The sequence below is a fragment of the Pseudorca crassidens genome, chromosome 6, assembly GCF_039906515.1.
Source record: "Pseudorca crassidens isolate mPseCra1 chromosome 6, mPseCra1.hap1, whole genome shotgun sequence".
Classification (NCBI taxonomy): Eukaryota; Metazoa; Chordata; class Mammalia; order Artiodactyla; family Delphinidae; genus Pseudorca; species Pseudorca crassidens.
In genome coordinates this window covers 34,103,882-34,123,583 of record NC_090301.1, presented here as the reverse complement: position 1 = coordinate 34,123,583, position 19,702 = coordinate 34,103,882, and the positions used below count along the sequence as shown (strand labels likewise).

Genomic DNA, 19,702 nt, shown 5'->3' with positions numbered 1-19,702 from the left:
GCAGTAGGGAGAAAATGGAGCCACATGAGAAACAGAAGACAGTTAGAGCATCTGAAAACTGAAGGCTTTCTTAACCCAATTTACAAAGATCTGCATAGGCCTCCCATGGGTTTCAGTAAGAAATGTGAGCATACAAGCAGGGCTATATCAGTTAAGCCCATCAGCTACATTGAAGTTGAAAACATCCCCTAGAAACGGGTTTGACAACAGTGTGGCAAAAAACCAGAAAACGTTTAATACTTGTATCCCCCGCTTTTTGAAAGTTGACTTTATGCCACTTTGCTTTTATGAAAGACCTACATTAGTACCTGTTTTCTCTAACTAAAAAAATGAAAAAAAGACATTTGTTTTGCAGAGAAGTGTTATAGAGGCAGTGGTCACCCTGAGCAGTGAGAGGGGCACCACCAAGCTCCTTCCCAGGGAACTACACTCAGCATCTCAGCATCAAGCCTCTATAGCCTTGAACCGTGTCTGTGACCATCTGCGCTTTATCCTGACTTATTTTGTGCAGCTGTTAGTAAGATGTGTCCTAAGGTAATTAGTTCGCTTTATACCGGCTTTCCAAAAGGTTTCATAGGAACGCTCTACTTTCTGATAGCAGGGGAGACTTGTACCCAATCCTCCCACCCCATACCCATTTTATTTTAGAAACATTGATAGTAAGATGTTTTCTCCTTAAAGTTAAGACATGGTAATGAGAAAGGTCCAACAGACTGCAATGGGAAGGGGGAAAAAGTCCTTAGATAGAATAGAATAAAAAGAAGTTGATGACTCAGGAGCATAACTATGACTAGCAATTACTGTATTATGGTGACTATGGCGATATGCTCCAGGATTATAAGCTTTTAAAGAGTTCTTTCTCCCTACACTAAATGATCTCAAATTACTAATTTTTTGGAGACTTAAGTCCACTTCTAATTTTCTTTTCTCCCTCACTGTGAGGCTATCAACCTTTGTTGCCAGTGTGCCTCTCCCTTTTCTAACCTGCTGTTGGCTGAGAAACCAGATTATCAGAGAACCCAGAAGTTGTCTGCTTGAGACCGAACCCTAGGACCTGTTTTTTGACCCTTGGCTAGTTCCTCAAGTACCTTTTCTTTCATCCCTTCAGCACTAGGGATTCAGCTGGCTTGCTTCTCTTCCTTTGGCACTGTTACCAAGTGCCTTTCTCATCTGGTGTTCTTTTCTCTAGGCTGGCTATGAATATGCTCTGTCCTTTCTTTACTGTCTCCTAAGAAAAGTATAGGTCCTCGTCTCTTTCGTGAGAATTTTACTGTTAATCACTATAGAGAAATACAGTGGAAACACGGAGAAAATGGTTTAGGAAATCTTAAAATTTTTTATTGTGACTTTGCTCCTTAATCGGTATTTACTGACTCCCCTACTTGAATGCTCCCAGAAGACTGTATGCTCAATTTTTTCCTCACTACACTATGAGCTCCTTGAAAGAAGCTATCTTATTTTTGTATGCCCCAAACCTTAAAGCAACTGACATACAGTAGGCTCGCAATACATGCCCAACTATAAGCTTAATGATTAAAAATGTCAACACACTGAATTACAGAAGTAACTGAATGAACAAAATTGATTATTAATACACTTCAGTCCAGCATCAACTAAATGAATTGCCTTGAAGAACAAAATCAAGCTAAGATTGAATATTTGAAAGAAAGCACTGTATTTGCTTTATGGAAAACTCTGTATAAGAGTTTGTTGATAAAAGGGTGATATATCATTGTTATAGCTGTGACACAGTACCCACTTTTCTTGTAATAACTAAAGAGAATGAGTTGTCAGTTTTGTCAGAAAGCTAAACCTGAACCTTTGGCTCACTGCTTAGTTTTATCATGTTTTCCACAAAGAGCATTTGCAGCTGTTTATGAATACATTTAAAATAAGCCCCATATCAAATAAGAAATGACCAAATGTCTTCTTTAAGAAACTCACAATCAATAATATGTCTCATTTGTAATCTTTCAATTTTGTGACTAAACATAAAACAAAGTCACACTCAGCCATTTAGCCTAGTACTAGCTAAAAAGAGAATGGTTGAAAAGAAAATTTTTTTTTAGGTTGTTAAAGGCTTTAGGAATAGTAGTGCCACCTCAGAGACATTGTAGTTGGTTTCCAGTCTCCTCTTCCTTTCTGCCTTCAGACAGAGAGTGCTCTCTCTTAACTAACAAGCTTCCCTTTGTTTTGATTTATACCACTGGTCTGAATAACCCCAAAGCACCATGCAACATGCCTATGACTGAAAGCAATTAAGAGCTGAAAGCAGAGTTCTGGCACTTGGACCCCAAACATGTACTTACTTTACACAAGTGATGAATTTTTGAGAAAGCCATTTTCTAAGTTGACACAGATTTTAAATATAAAGTAGTTAAGTTCTCCTGAAAAGGTCACAAAACCATGTGGAGAGGGGCTGCTGAAAATTCTTCACCCATGGGCGTCACCCCATAGACATGCCCTCCATCATCCTCTTCAATGGCCTTCTTTTCTGAGACAATTCCATACCACACCTTTCTCACTCTTCTCTGAACCCCTATCTGTCCTCCATCTCTCTTTCTCTCATTCCTCCCACCAATAAACCCACATAATCTATAGCTAGATTTCTCTCCAAACTCTGAGAATTAAGTACAAACATAATCTCAGTCATACACTTATTAACGGCAGTGGAAATTAGCAATCCTCTAAGAAGAGGAACTGCGTGGCTGGAAGACAGAAGGAGAAAAGAAACTTATTTTTCATCATTTCCTTCCAATTTTCCTACCATGTGTATATGTCCATCCAGTTAAAAAATAATGAAATGTATGTTATTTGTAAGTCTCTACTCCTGCCTTCTCGCAACTTTGCTCTACTGGTTATCCCTATACTCCACTAGCTTCACCCTCTTCCTTGGCCTATTATCATGTCCAAAGTCTTCTATTTTATTAAAAACAGATAAAATAAAAGTTTAAAAATCTCCCTTCCCCAAGACTCTGGGTTCCCCTCTAGCTGCTTTCCTCAGCCAAGCTTCCTCACAGAGTATGACTCTCATGCCCTTCTCCTCACCTCTCATTCATCCTTCAACCTCACTGCGATCTGATTTTTCCTGAAACCACTTTCCCTTCAGTGACCAACAGTCCCTGCTAACCAATCCAATCATACCTTCTTAGTTGTTATCTTAGGTCATCTCTGGTTCAATATTACTGACCATTCCTTACTTCAACTTTCCTCCTGTGGCCTCCTGGAGCCTACATCTTACAATGAATGCTCTTTCTCAAATCCCTCCTTTGGATCACCCAGCTCCCTCCCCTTGATCCTTAAATGTTGTTGATGCCAGAGTTCCAGTTGTGACCATGTACTTGTTTTTAATGTACCTTTGTGCAAACCATTCACGACCACAGATTAACCACTTCTTTCGTGTTAATAACTCCCAATCAGGCTCTTCAGACCAGACTTCTTCCTGAGTTCCACTCAAATCTCTCACAGACTGATTATGATCCCTTGAACTGATCCACTGAACAGCAGATACCTCCTTTCTCTCACCTTGCCACATTCAATCCATTATCAAATCCTGCATAGTCTAATACCAATATATCTCAAACACACCCACTTCTCTTCATCCCCTCTTCTACCATCCTAATTCAAGCCATCATCATTTCTTAGAATATGAAAAACCTAACAGACTCCATGCTTAATCTCCTCTCTATTCTCCATAAGGCAACAAGAATAAAGTTTTTAAAACTAAACTCCTTTTAAAAAAATTCAAGGTGTTCATAATATACAGAATAAAATCCACACTTCTAATCAGTCTCCAAGGTTCAGCCCCGTCTGGCCCCTGACTACTTCTCCTCCCTCATCTTGCACCACTCTCCTCTTTGCTCATACTCAGTCACAGGCCTCCTGTCATTTCTTTCCGCTTCCTCATCATACTCTCTCCTATCCTGGGCCTTTGCAACTGTTCACTGTACCCAGAATACTCTCCCCTCTTGTTCTTTATATGGAACTACTTCTCACCCCTCAGGTCTCAGCTGAAAAGTCACCCTCTGGGAGACGTTACCAGTCCACCTGGTCTGAAGTAGCCTCCCCTACTACCTTTATTTTCTAACTTAGCATCTAATGTTTCTTTCCCAACATATATTACAATTTACTTCCTGGAAGTCCTCTTCCAGACAGGAAGGGGGAAAGTGCTATCTTCTCCCTTTCCACCTCCTTGCTGATCAGAATGGAAATACAATGGCAGGAGCTCAAGCAACTCAATAAATATTTGTTGTTGAAATGAACTATTAACTGAACTGGTGGGTGAATTCTTTCACCATTAACATGTATAACTATCAACTCCATTGTTAAACAACATAGTCATAGACACTCTTAAATTAGACCCTATTTTATTTGAACTATTCCTTCCTTCTTCATGACTTGTCAGAAACCTTTCTAAAAAGAAAGAACTCACAGTTTGGCAAAATGACAGAGATATATGGATAAGCTTCAAAGATCTCAATGATCTTTACAACATGAATTAGTTCCACTTCTATACCACAGGTAGACTTTGTGTGCTCATTTTCTAGCATGAATAAACCATAATACAGGGTGCAGTTAATCAGAACGTCCCAAGGTTACATGAGTCAGTAGTAAAGCTAGCAATAAAGTGAGAGCATTACATATTAAGAAGTCAGTTATAAAAGAAATTACTTTTTTTAAATTAAATTAATTTTTTTATACAGTATGTTCTTATGAGTTACCTATTTTATACATATTAGTGTATATATGTCAATCCCAATCTCCCAGTTCATCCCACCACACCCCCCCAAAAGAAATTTCAATAAATGATTTCAATTAACAACCGGTCAACTAGCTGCTTACAGGACAGCTTTCAATAAATGCCTCTTGAATTAAACTAAAAGTACTGGAAAGGGATAAAAAGTAATATACAACAGTCTCTGTCTTAAGGGAAGATGAATATCTAAGAAATCTAAAATCTGATGGGGAAAGTTCCAATGATCTCCATGATCTAGATTAGATCTAAGATCTAATGATCAAAGAACTGTAAGAATTTAAGAGAATACCACCAGATAAGAAATAAGTAACTAATGAGTATTAGAACAGAACTGTTGTATAGATAGTCAGTGGGGGGAGAGTTCTTTTCTAGCTGAAGTAGCCTGGCTTCACACAGGAGTAAGATTTAATACAGGGCTCCTCAAGGATGGAAAGATTTCAATAGTGAGAATGGGGGTATCCAGTAGGTAAAGGACATAGAAAGAAAAAGAGGCCCCAAAGCAAACAGCAGGCAGAGCCAATTTGGCAGCAGTGTACAGACAAACTTAAGTGGGAATGATTATGGGGAAGATACTTGGAGCTTTAAATTTGGCTAGTTAAGATTAGGAAGTCTGCCCGAATAGCCAAAGCAACGCTGAGAAAGAAAAACAGAGTTGGAGGAATCAGGCGCTCTGACTTCAAACTATACCACAAAGCTACAGTAATCAAGACAGTATGGTACTGGCACAAAAACAGAAATATAGATCAATGGTACAGGATAGAATTCCCAGAGATAAACACACGCACATATGGGCACCTAATTTACAATCAAGGAGGCAAGAACATACAATGGAGAAAAGACAGCCTCTTCAATAAGTGATGCTGGGAAAACTGGACAGCTACAGGTAAAAGAATGAAATTAGAACATTATCTAACACCATACACAAAAATAAAATCCAAATGAATTAAAGACTTAAATGTAAGACCACACACACTATAAAACTCTTAGAGGAAAATATAGGAAAAACACTCTTGGACATAAACCACAGCAAGATCTTTTTTGACCCACCTCCTAGAGTAATGGAAATAAAAACAAAAATAAACAAATGGGACTTAATGAAACTTAAAAGCATTTGCACAGCAAAGGAAACCATAAACAAGACAAAAAGACAACCCTCAGAATGGGAGAAAGTATTTGCAAATGAAACAACAGACAAAGGATTAACCTCCAAAATATACAAACAGCTCATGGAGCTCAATATCAAAGAAACAAACAATCCAGTTAAAACATGGGCAAAAGACGTAAATAGACATTTCACCAAGGAAGACATACAGATGGCCAAGAGGCACATGAAAAGATGCTCAACATCATTAATCACTAGAGAAAAGGAAATCAAAACTACAATGAGGTATCACCTCACACCAGTCAGAATGGCTATTATCAAAAAATCTAGAAACAATAAATGCTGGAAAGGGTGTGGTGAAAAGGGAACCCTCCTGCACTGCTGGTAGGAATGTATATTGATACAACCACTATGGAAAACAGCATGGAGGTTCCTTAAAAAACTAAAAATAGAACTACCATATGACCCAGCAATCCCACTACTTGGCACGTACCCTGAGAAAATCATAATTCAGAAAGAGACATGCACCACAATGTTCATTGCAGCACTATTTACAATAGCCAGGACATGGAACCAACCTAAATGTCCACTGACAAATGAATGGATAAAGATGTAGCACATATATACAATGGAATATTACTTAGCCATAAAAAGAAACGAAATTGAGTTATTTGTAGTGAGGTGGCTGGACCTAGAGTCTGTCATACAGAGTGAAGTAGGTCAGAAAGAGAAAAACAAATACTGTATGCTAACGCATATATATGGAATCTTAAAAAAAAAAAGGTATTGATGAATCTAGTTGCAGGGCAGGAATAAAGAAGTAGACATAGAAAATGGACTTGAGGACATGGGGTGGGAGGGCGAAGCCGAGGTGAAGTGAGAGTAGCATCGACGTGTACATATATACGCTACCGAATGTAAAATAGTTGGCTGGTGGGAAACAGCAGCATAGCACAGGGTGATTGGCTTGGTGCTTTGCGATGACCTAGAGGGGTGGGGTAGGGAGGAAGGGAGGGAGGCTCAAGAGGGAGGGGATATGGGGACATGTGTATGTTTATGGCTGATTCGCTTTGTTGTGCAACAGAAACTAACACAGTATTGTGAAGCAATTATACACCAATAAAGATCTATTAAAAAAGAAGAAAAAAAGGATCAGGAAGTCTGAACTTGATTACACAGGGTACAAGTTCCTTCCTTTCTTTGTTTTCTTTTTTTAATAAATTTATTTATTTATTTTATTTTTGGCTGAGTTGGGTCTTCGTTACTGCATGCGGGCTTTCTCTAGTTGCAGCGAGCAGGGGCTACTCTTCATTGCAGTGCATGGGCTTCTCATTGTGGTGGCTTCTCTTGTTGTGGAGCACAGGCTCTAGGTGTGTGGGCTTCAGTAGTTGAGGCACGTGAGCTCCAGAGTGCAGGCTCAGTAGCTGTGGCGCCCGGGCTTAGCTGCTCCGTGGTATGTGGGATCTTCCCATACTAGGGCTTGAATCTGTGTCCCCTGCATTGGCAGGCAGATTCTTAACCACTGTGCCACCAGAGAAGCCCCTCTTTTTTTTTTTTTTCCGATTAAAACTTTTTTTTTTCCCTACCATGAAACAATATTGTTTGGTCAGTTGGTCACAACTGGGTTCTAAGTCTTTTTTTTTTTAATCTATTTTTTATTGAAGTATAGTTCAATTACAATGTTGTGTTAATTACTGCTGTACAGCAAAGTGACTCAATTATACATATATGTACCTTCTTTTTCATATTCTTTTCCATTATGGTTTAACACAGAATAATGAATATAGTTCCCTGTTCTATTCAGTAGGACCTTGTTGTTTACCCATTCTGTATATACCAGTTTGCATCTGCTAACCCCAAACTCCCACTCCAACCCTCTCCCTCCTCCCTCCTCCTTGGCAACCACCAGTCTGTTCTCTATGTCCCCGATTCTGCTTCTGTTTAATAGGTAGGTTCATTTGTATCATTTAAATTCCACATATAAGTGAGATCATATGGTATTTGTCTTTCTCTTTCTGACTTACTTCACTTAGTATGATAATCTCCAGTTCCATCCATGTTGCTAAAAATGGCATTATTTCATTCTTTTTTATGGCTGAGTAATATTCCATTGTATATATGTACCACATCTTCTTTATCCATTCATCTGTCAATGGACATTTAGGTGGGTTCCATATCCTGGCTATTGTGAATAGTGCTGTTATGAACATAGGGGTGCATGTATCTTTTTGAATTATGGTTTTGTCCGGATATATACCCAGGAGTGGGATTGCTGGATGATATGGTAATTCTATTTTTAGTTTTCTGAGGAATCTCCATACTGTTTTCCACAGTGGCTGCACCAGCTGACATTCCCACCAACAGTGTAGGAGGGGGAACAAGTTTCTAAGTGGAAAGTGACATTTGAAAAATAAATCTGGAGTCAGAATACAGGACAAATTTCAGGAATGGAGACATTAGAGACAGAAAAATAATTAAGAAATTTTACCACGTTATGCCTGAATTATTGTTAATAAAGGCATAAACTAGGTGAATAGAAACAGTAAGAGGGATGTGTGGAATTTGTGAGACAGTAAAATAGGACTTACGTGTTAAGTTGGGACTAGATGAACTTTATTGATCCTCTCCTAAAAGATAATTACTTCTAGTATACACCTCAATCATTTGGCTTAAAAACCTCACAATTTTCCTTGTCCCTCACTCCCCTAAGAGTGCTCTTTCTCAGACATTTGCTGCCCCCCACCTACCATCCCCCAAACTGGCTTCTCCAACCACATAATATATTCCAGCCAAAACAAAGGACTATATTTACTAGTTCCCTAGACAAACCAGGAAATTCCCAAACCAATGACTTTGTTCATGCTATGTTGTCTTTAATGTCCTCTCTCTGTTCTTCGTACCCAAAGTCTAGACATTCTTCACACCCCAGGTCAATACCACTTTTCCCACCAAGCTCTCTCAGAGGCCCCAACTCAAAGTAAGTGTTGTCTCCCAATACTCTCCATTTTTCTCTGAAACACTTTTTTCAAAAAACCTTGTAATTGTTCCTTATCTCCTCTGGTAAACTATATACTCCCCATGGTAAACATAGCCAATTTATTTCTGTATTCCTTCCTTCTCTTTTCATAGGTACTTGAAGATCTTGATAAATAATATATGGCAACGGCACAGTATAATGGCTAAAAGCACAGACTCTGAAGACAGACTGTTTGAATCTGAATCTTAATACTGCCATTTATTAGCTACGTGACCATGGGCAAGTTACTTAATCTCTGTATGCTACAATATCTTTATGTATAAAATGGAGATAATAAGAGTAGATATTTCATAAAGTTGTCAGAGGACTTGGCTTAGAACAGTATAAGCATCATAAAAGTATCTATTAAATACAGTGGAAAAATACTGAATATTCTGTGATACGTGAGTAAAGCTTTATTTATCTATGGAAAGCAAAATGAAGCCAGTCTCTAGGTACTAAATAGGTATATACAAATTCTTCCTAAATCTTCTTATGTATTCCCTAAGGGTTAGCTGTGTCCTTTAAAGTCTTCCTTATGTTAACAATGGTTCTGTTGTAGTTTGACATTTCAATTTCTGAGAAAATATTTAGTTCAGCTTCCTGTGACAATAAGACACCTAATTGATCTTCTTGCCTCCAGTCTTACCCCCTTAAATCCATCCTCCCATGGCTCAAAGAGTATCTTTCTAAAATGCAGACCTAATGTTTTCCCACTGCTACAAACCCCCTCCATTCCATCCCCGATAGGATAAAGTTTAAAATCCTTAGAGTCTCATACAAATTCCTCCAAATATGGACCCTGCCTAGTCTCCAGTTTCATCTCTCAACACTTTTTACCATAAAACCTAATCACCCGGCCACATCTCAAAAGCTTTTTGTATGTCGTTCCTTTTGCTAGAACATCTCTCCATTAGTTTGCTAGGGCCACCATAACAAAATACCACAGACTGGGTAGCTTAAACAACAGAAGTTTATTTTCTCACAGTTCTGGAGGCTAGAAGTCTAAGATCAACATGTCAGCAACACTGGTTTCTCGTGAGGCTTGCAGATGGCTGCCTTCTCAATGTGTCCTCACGTGGTTTTTTTTTTCCTATATGCACATGTCCCTGGTGTCTTTTTGTGTCCAAAGTTCCTCTTCTTATAAGGTTACCAGTCAGAATGAATTATAACACACCTTAAAGGTCTCATTTTAACTTAATTACCTCTTTAAAGGCCCCATCTCCAAATACAGTCACATTCTGAGGTTATGGGGGCTAGGACTTCAACTTACAAATTTTGGAGAAACACAATTCAGCCCACAACAACTCCTTCTCCTTTTCTTTAGCCAGGCTAATTCCCATTTGTTTTTCCAAGACTGGCCCAAGCCTTCCCATCCAGGCAGATTTCACTGCCCTGTCTCTGTGTTCCCATAGTACTTCTGCATGCTGCTCTCTGTATGCTGCTATCCCATTAACACACTATCCCAGTTGTCTCTTCCTTCTTCAGACTGTATTCCTTAAAAGCAGAGACTAAATCTCTAGCACTTAGCACAGTGTCTGTTCCACTGAAGGTATTTACTAAGGATTTGATTATTTAGGGAAAGTAGAAGAACATGGACTTTGAAGAAAGGCAAGCGTGAGTTCAAATCCTGGCTATACCATTTACTTATCTTGTGGCTTTCGACAAGTCACTAAATGCTGACCTTCCATTCTACATAAGGCAGTTATAAAGATAAATGACTTAATTATAATAAAAGCATCCAGTTGTAGGGTTGGTACATAGTAGGTGCTCAATAAATGTTAGAGTACAGATTCTGGGATTGCCTGGGTTTGACACCCAATTCCACCACTTGGTAGCTGAATGACCTTGGGTATGTTAACTTATCCTCTGCTTCAGTTGCTTATCTATTAAGAACATCTCACACTGCTACTGTGAGGATAAGTTAATATAGGTAAAATATTTAGACGGGTATCTAACACTTATAAGTACTATACAAATGTTTCCTATTATATGATCACTGCAGATCTGAACTAATATGACTGGAAATCATGAATAATTTAGTTCATTCAATTATGAAGTTATTTTAAATGTGAATATTACTTTAATGCCTCAGATTTCTTACCACTAAACAGGATAGTAACTAAAGAGGTTCAAAAACTGGTACGGATGATATAAACAAAGATCAAAATAAACATGAAATAATATCATCTGCCTCATTCCTTATATTAGTGTTTAAACATACTTTGGGTATTGAAGTAAAAAAATCTTAAGAAACAAGTTTTTCTAGTCTTTGCGACTACAGATGTTAACCATTTGCAGTAGAGAATAACACTCCTTGGCTCATATTTTCAATTTCAGAACCACTAAACCTTTGAACTGGAAAGACCTTTGAGATGAAAGACCAGTCCTATCATGGCTTACATTAAGTAAACAGGTAGATTTGTAACGGGCTTTCAGGGTCTTAATAAGCAGCTCTATGGAGGACGGGAATTACAAGCAGAGAGAATAACTGGTTCAAAAGTACTAAAGCAGGGTTCACAACTTATTCTAAATGTCCAAGGTATGTAGTAGGAACCAGTATTAGGAAATAACGCTGGAAAATGCCTTTGAATCATACAAACTTTAAGGTCAGTAATTTCTGAAGTAGGTACCTGACCTGTAACTTTGAAGTAAGGCAGATCTAGGTATGAATCTCCACTTGTTACATAAGCAAAGCTGAGCCTCAGATTATGCAACAGGGTTATTATAGTGATTAAGTGATCAAATGTACATACAGCTCATAACTGAGATGCCTGGCTGATTGAAAGTACTCAAATTTTTGTCTTTCTGACCCCTGTCACCATACGAATAAAAATCTGCAAAATAATAAAACACTGTCTTTCATACAGTATGTGTTTGCTGAATGTCTGAGACTTGTTGAACATTACTTAATTTTAAAAACAGAAAGCTGGAATAACTGCTGAAATGATCAAGTGTCTTCATCCCTGCCCTTTCTCCCCACCAAATGTCCTTCACAATTTCTTCGCAAGTGTCACTGCACCACCATTAACATGCTATTAACATGCTGTAGCTTCCAATTCTACAGCAAAGATTTGAAGGTCAGGAAAAAATAATCATTGAAATAGATAAAACAAAACTAAACTAAACAAAACTGGAAGAGTCCATTTCATTTTATTCCTATGGTCCATTCTAGCTTGATGAATTTCCAGTGAAGTTAGTTTCTGACGCAGAAACTGCAGGTTTAAATAAAAGGTTCGTGGTCAAGTAACTGAATTCACCGCTATTATAATGACCCAGAAATCTTTTAAGTGTTTAGGAGACTATCTTTACTCTGGTTCTAAAAGGACATCTGCCAATATCCATTATTTACGCTTGAAACTAAAGGCAACCGTCTTTCTTTTAAAAGACGTGCGGTGTCTGGCTCAAAATCAACCGCAAGAAAAGCCCAACTCAACACTGAAAGAGCTCTTTCCAATACCCTCTCGTCTCGCTCACATCACAGATGGCGACCAAGGCTTAAGGTTTAACGTCCAGACACTAAAGCCGCTTATCGCTCAAGGATGGGGCACCAGGTGGGTGCTGTCCGGCAGAGGATGGGATGCTGCCAATCCTGAGAGGTGCAGCTGGGGTGCACCCCGAGGCCGGAGCCCAACGCCCAACACTTCGCACTTACACTTGGGAAACCACCCGCTTCCCACCGCGGTGGGGCGGGGTGGGGGGGGACGGACCCGGCGAGGACCCAGTCCTCCGGTACCCAGCTCAGGCTCCGGTGTCCGCGCGTGACCTCCGAAGACCGGGAGGAGCGCGGGGTGGGGAGGTTCCTTTGCCTTCAAGGGAGGATGGCAAGGGCAAGCTCGAGTCGTGCGCGGGAAGGTTACTCACAGGACTGGTCCGGCGTCCTCCGTCCTTCGCACGCGCTTGCCCAGGGAGAAGCCTCTAAAACAGCAGCAGCCTGAGAGGAGCAGCAGAAGCGGCCGCCGCTGCCAGTAACCGCCCGGGCGTGGCAGGAACGGACTGGCGATTTCACAACATCATCATTCGGCGACTTCGGTTTTGCAGCTACTCCAGGTCAATGACAGCCCCCACACATTTGGGGAAGAGAGGAGGAAACCCATTCTCCCAGCAGCCTGCACGGCACCAGCGCACGACCTGCTGGGGATTGTAGTTTCCTCTAGACCACGCCCCTATCTCTAAAGGCCACGCCCCTCGCTTCTAGCCCGGGGTCGGGGTCGGGGCGGGGCGGGGCGGGGCGGGGCGGGGGCGGGGCCGCGACCCTGGGGCCAGGGTGGGGCGAGCCCAGTGGTGGAGGGCTGCTGGGGGTTGGGGCAGAATTCCAGGCCCACAGTGCCAGACGGGTCGCGCCGCCCTCCTGGCTCCGCGGCTTGTGCCGCGAGCGGGCCTTGCGCGCTCGCTTTGCCGCTGGGCGGGCCTGGCGCCCGGGCCCCGCACCGCTGGCCGCCTGAGAAGAGCCGCTGGCCGCAGTCGCCGCCAGGGTAATGAGGGGAGGCCGGGCTGGGGAGGGGAAGGGCTGGTCAAGTAGTGAGGGAGCGCGGCTCCGCCAGCGCGCGCCTACGGAAGCTCGAGGCTAGAACTCGCCGCCCCGCTTCCAGCCTGAGCCCGGGAGGCCGACGGAGCCGTGGCGGGAGTCCGGCCCGGCGTGGCGAGCGGCCCCTGCGTGCCGCGCGGCTCCGGCTCGGCGTCCCGGGCCGCGTGGCGGCCGAGGCACCTGCGTGCGGGGTAGGCGGTGCCTGCTGGGGTCGGCGGTGCCAGGTGCGCGGGGCCTAGCTGCCCGCGGCGCCACCCCCCCCCCCCCGCCGCTGTCACCTTTGGCCGCACTCACAGGCACGCAGAGTCTCCAGACCCAAGGTGCCCTCCGGCCCGGCTCTGTGTGCCGCCTTCTGCGAGTTCGCTGCAAAGTCCCCCAAAGCAGGACTCGGAAGGAAGCTTTTACGTAATTGAACGCTCAAGCCGCGTTTTGTCCTCGGTATTTAAGTTCAACGTTGTGTTTTTCCCTCGTGGGTTTGTTGTGTCGCGTACCTTTTTCCTCAGAACTCGATTGGAATTGGTGACAGCGCCTATCTAGGATAGAGCCTGGCACACAGTAGGCGCTTAGTAAATATTTTTTGAAAGCCTGAGTCACGATGCTAAGTTTGGAAATTCTACCGAGTTGTGCGTGGCTATAATTTTTAAGATTTTATGGGTTCCCAAGATAACTTTGAAAATTACAGTAATTTTAAAGCTCCGCAAAGAGTTAAATCTGGCTTTTTTGCATTCCCTGTAACAAGGGCCTCTGTTGGATGCTTAAATTAACTCAAAACCCGAGTTCTGTAATTTAGATGCGCCTTCCGATTGTCGCAGAAAGTGTTAACCTTTCAGATTAAAGCTTTCGGAGGAACCATTCTATTTTAGAACAAATTTAAATTATTTAGAAAGATTTATTTAAATTCTCTTTTTAGAGATAATTGCGAGGGACCACACTGATGTACTTGTAAATACATTTAGAAATACAAGTCTCAAGTATGAATTTTTGAAAAGGGTTTATGTTCATACCTAGTGAAAGAGCACGCAGGAGAAAATTATGACGGCAGACCTATACCCCGCCCTCCAGCGACCCCCACCCCCGTCTCTTAGCGGGGGCAGCTGCTGCCTTGACCTCAAAATGTCTCATAAAAGAATCTCTTAATAGTCTGTCACATCTAAAGCAAAATCCTCTGGGATTAAGCCATGCACGTGGGCAACCCCTTTAGTACTGACAATTCTCACAGATTGTGTCTGCTTCTTATGAGTTTTTCTGAAAAATAGATAATGTAATGGAGTTTAAAGGTTTTTTGTTGTTGTTTAAGAAAGAACTTAACTGATATTACACAGAAAGAGCAAGAAACAAATTCCTGAGAACCAGGAAATTCAGTTAATCACGACATCCCTGATCTTTCTGCTTGTAGGAATGTATGCTCCAAGTGGTCAGGGCCTTGTCTGCCTCGATCACTAGTGAGTGTCCCCAGTGCCCAGCACAGTGCCTGACCCATAGCAGCCATTCATTAAACACTTGTGGGATGAATACTTGACCGTTTCAGGTAACAGGGTGATTACTTTCTACATGCTTGTAGTTTCTTCATTTACTTGGATGTTTCCTTAGAATAGATTACCAGAAGTGAGAATTTTACAGGGTCAAAGGGATGAACATTTTTATAGTTATCAAAACATTGCCGACTTACTTTCCAAATGAGTCCTACCATTTGGTACCTTTCAGAGCATCTTCTCAAGCTCTTATTGATACAGTATTTGATAGTTCTGAGCACTTTCAGATAAAGTATTTCATTGATCCGAATCACCCTGGAAAGTGAGCAGGGCAGGTTTTGCATTACCTCTTTTGTAACACAGCAAACACCAGTGCCTTAAATTGATGGTAATGAATGGCAGGTGACAAAAATAAACCATTCCGGGTTTTTTTCTTCTTCCCATTCTCTTCCTTTGGTTTGTAGTGAATATCCTGAATAAATTGACATCTTTTCTTAGCAATAAAATTGGATGCTGCTGTATAATATCTATGGTTTACAAAAGCTTTTTCTTTCTAATTTTGTTCAGATGTTTGCAGATGCCTTAATCAAACTTGGGGACTTCATTAAAATGAAATAATGAACCACAATTTAGGTGAAAGAGATACTGGGTAGGTGTAAGGGAATACCCAGCACTAGCAAGTTTCGAACATTGCCACCCTTTCTATTAGGAAAGATTTGGAAACTTTTGGTGGTGCTTTTGTAGCTCCTTCAATCTGAATAAGTTACTATTTTAAACCTCTGCATCTGTTGGAGCCTTCATAAACTATTGAGATTAATACTCCATCAGTGAAAGTGGACAGGAATTATTTGTGTAATAATCTGCATATCTTTCCTATCTGTCAATAAATTCCAAGAAGAATGGAAATGAGAACTAAGAATCATAAAAAATATTCAACCTACAGAAAATATTATTTTCACATGAAAACTGAAAAAAAAATCTTTTTTTAAACATGGCAAGAAGAAAATGTAATTAATTCCTACTCTGTTGCTAATCTTGACTCTTTCCCAAATTTGCTGGTCAGTTACCCTAGATGATTTAATAGGTAATTAATCGGATAAGGAAGCCTTGGAAGATTCAAAGTTTACTTCTAAGTAGAACCATTGGAAATTCTTGGGCATCATTTGTATTAAAAGTGGGTCCAACATTACCTTTCTGTATTGTTTTTACTTTTGCTTAGGGTTCTGTAAAGAAGTAGTATAGAAAAGATAAGGAAGAAGAGATGCAGGTTTATTGAGGCTTTGGAAATATTCAGAACCTCCTTTCAACTTCACTCCACCTTTCTGTTGTGATGTCAGATCCCAAATAGTGTTCAGTAAACAGAAATGTTCTTTAAGGACACCTTTCAGGAATGTCTGTAGTCCTTGTGTCAAAGAATAGCTGCCCAAATAGTGGTGGGTTTATGGCAACTAGATCTTTAAGGCATTTGTATGTAAATATAAGTTATTTTGCTTCTGTTTTTATACTAGGATATTTCTGTATCTTGAAGATAAAGCAGAAATCTTCTTTGGAGTAGATGGATTTTTCTCACTTTCTGTGAACTAAAGCGATTCAATGTCTCTTTTGGTAAGTTTTTATAAGCGCGATCTAATTTTGTGTCAATAGAGTAATTAGATGTTAGTGCAAAGCCCTAATAGGCATACTCTGATGGAATATTCTTAGGCTCTGAGATGTTATTTTGATCTGAAAGACTTCTGGTCTTTAAAAATGAGTTAAATTATCATTGAGTTTTTGTCTCTTTAAAAAAGAGCTCCTATACTTTTCTGATATACTCCTTCTATTCCTTTGTCCCATACCCACTTTTCTCATACATTTACTGTCCTTAGACATTACTCTTCCATCCAGTTAGCTATGCCTTATCCTTTAAATCTTTCAAAAATCCCTTTGACAAATTTCCATCTGACTAAAGGCAAGCAAAATAGTATGAAAAATAAGCCCCTTGACTTAACAAGACAGGAAACATTAGGATCATTGTCTAATATGATGTATAGATACTAACGTGGTTTTTGTTTATATTAAGTCCATGGCATCTACTCTAGATTAAGTAGTTTTAGGACTTTCATTGTGTCTTATGTAGAATATAATACGTTATTTGAATATTTGAATTTCTTTTAAAAAGTGGTGGGTGCATTTGTATGATGATTTGTAATTTACAAATGCTTTCATGTATTATAGCTCTCTCAGTCTTGTAAGCAGGGCAGGTGGTATAATCCTCATTTGGAGTTTGGCCCATGATTGCACAGAATTAGAGCCAGGGCTCAAACTCACATCTGCCAATCCACTCTATCACTTGCCAAGTCTGAGAGGCAGAACTATGAAGTTAGGAGACTGTATTGTTAGTTATTTGGAAAATATATAATGCATTTACTTTATGTTTAAAGTAAAGTTTATCTACTTAAAAGGGGAGCTTTATATATCTGGAAAATACATTGAGGTGAAATATCTACCTCATTTTCTAAAGCAGGGATCAGCAAACTTTTTCTTTAGAGGGCCAGGTAGTATTTGTGTGCTATGTGATCTCTATTAAGTTACTCTTGGAAAAAGCTGCCATAGGCAATATGTGAATAAATGCAAATGAATGTGTGTTTCCGTAAAATTTTATGCACTAAAACAGGTGGCAGGTCAGATTTGACTCGTGGACCATAGTTTGTTGACCCCTGCTCTAAAGGATTACTTAAGATTAACAATTTTATGTCAGTTTGTAGGTTGGATGAGATGTAAAAGGGCATTTGATAGATGGAGATACTGAGATTCAAAGGGCTGTATGGTTGCCCAGGGCTTCCAAATTTGGGGGAAAGGACATCTTACTTAATCTATTATTTCATAATTATGGATTTTTGGAAAAATAGAATTTGATAGGGTCATTTATATTTGTTCAGTTTGTTAATAATTTTACTTTGTATTCTTCTTGCAATGAAATATTTAGAATCCTTTGAATCAAAACATTCATGTTTTCTCCTCAGTGAGATATTTGTGTAACTGAGATAAAGTTAATGTTTTTGCTTATGAAGGATTCTTCCTCATTCAAATTTTACCTCTATTTGACAGCTAAGAAGTGGTGTTTTCAAAGGAGCAGCAGGAACAAAATTCCAGACTCCCAGAAAGAAAGCAGGTGTTCAGCATAAACCATGTTGTTTGCATAGACAGTTTAGGTACACCATGATCCATTCTTACCGGGAAATGGTGGGAACCCTCCCAAAATCCGAGTTCCTAGATACCAGCCAAGGGTCAACCTTGCAAACAGACCTTTCCAAGGAGAGCAGTTTTAGGCCTGCTAACCCTTTCCCACACAATAGTATGAATGATTATTGTGAAAGATTCAGGGCAAATGTTGGAAAATATATGTAAATACCAAATATAATATATAAATGATGTAACTGGTGGCTATTTTTTATATGAACGACAGTATTAAGTATCTTCAAAAACTTTTATTGTAATTTTTTTTATTGTAAATTTTATTCACCCTACACAAACCAATAGAAACTTTGCAAAGGAAGTGATTCTACAGCTACCTTGACACTGTTAGCTCCTGTTCTTCAGGGGCGAGTTTTACATAAAACGGTGGGGATATATGTCAAATTATTTTGGTAAGATTGATATGTACAGACTGTAGGAATTCAACTTAATCAGTAATTTAGACTAACTGGGAAAATGATTAGTTTGATTAATGAGAAATTCTGGCATATTTTAAGCTAAAGGAAGTTTGATTAAGTAAGTGACTGCAGAATAGACGTGGATGGACTTGTCTTAAAGACTCATTTGATATTATACTTTAATGTTCATATAAAAATGAATGTTCATAAGATGCTTGAAAATAATTAAAAGTCTCTTTCATACAATTTGTTTATACTTTTCTTTTGACATACCTTTTCTTCCTAAATAAGTATAACATCAGCTTCACGCCACTAACGTGTGTAGGTGTTACATTTCTTTATTGACAATACGTGATAACAGAACACTGAGTTGAAATGCAGGAAAATGTAAATTGTGATAATGGAACTAAGTCTCTTAATTTGATTTGAGTTGGTTAGAGATGTTTATCACCTTACGGAACAAAATTGGTTCCAAATATTGATAAATTCAATGTGTGGTTTAGTGTGGATAAACATGGTTCCCACACTTAAGGGAAAAAGAAAATCTGAGGATCAAGATAAAAATAATATGGTGAGCATAGCAGAATATATCTCTAGCTAAATATTCAGAAAAACACTGCAAAGATTACGAAAGGGTTAAAAATTAACACCAGCAGTAAAAATGAATTGCTGTTGTTACCTCCAGGGTAGAGGGCAAGAATCAGAGATAGCGCCAAGTAAAATTATAGCAGATATGAAATTTGTCTTCTGCATACCCAGCTGCTTCTCCATTCTCTCCCATACTGTCTACCTCCACAGTATGAATCCTGGCTCCAGTTCAGGTTCCTGCACGTTGCCCTTTCTCTCTGCTCCTCACCCCAGTCAACAGACTTTTTTGTATCCACGTGCCACTCTTATCTTGTGACTTATTTTTCACTTATTTAATGTATTTCTGAATTTACAGGATTGTTTCTGCACTTCACGAACACAAGTTGAATCACTCAGACCTGAAAAACAGTCTGAAACCAGTACCCATCAAAACTTGGTAAGAAAATGGTTAAGTACAATTAATACCCCTCTTTTGCCTTCTGTGACACCATTTTACAGAATATAATTTCTGGTTCTCCTATATCTCTTTTTCTTTACTTCTTTCTTCTTTCACTTTTCTTCTTTTACTGTTTCTTCTTCCTCTACATAAGCTATTCTCCAGAAGTCTG

The 19,702-nt window shown here is 39.8% G+C and overlaps 2 protein-coding genes across 11 annotated transcripts in view; one reads left to right on the top strand and one right to left on the bottom strand.

The window, feature by feature from the left end:
- The window catches only part of TRAK2 (trafficking kinesin protein 2), a 70,126-nt gene extending 57,118 nt beyond the window's left edge, over positions 1-13,008 (bottom strand). The window contains exon 1 of the mRNA XM_067740985.1: positions 12,739-13,008. The gene's annotated coding sequence lies outside the window, so the exon portion shown is untranslated. The remainder of the gene's footprint in view (positions 1-12,738) is intronic.
- A 157-nt stretch (positions 13,009-13,165) lies between these two features.
- The window catches only part of STRADB (STE20 related adaptor beta), a 94,016-nt gene continuing 87,479 nt past the window's right edge, over positions 13,166-19,702 (top strand). For 4 of the 10 annotated variants that reach the window (XR_010944312.1, XM_067740993.1, XM_067740995.1 and 1 more), the window contains exons 1-3: positions 13,166-13,349; positions 16,383-16,479; positions 19,450-19,530. Coding sequence is in view for 8 of the 10 variants with exons in the window: in XM_067740993.1 (XP_067597094.1) it covers positions 16,468-16,479; positions 19,450-19,530 (93 nt within the window). In the remaining 2 variants the exon portion in view is untranslated. Of the gene's footprint in view, positions 13,350-14,798; positions 14,931-15,441; positions 15,524-16,382; positions 16,480-19,449; positions 19,531-19,702 lie in introns of those variants that run through there. The other 6 variants (XM_067740992.1, XM_067740996.1, XM_067740989.1 and 3 more) reach the window with 5 other exon arrangements.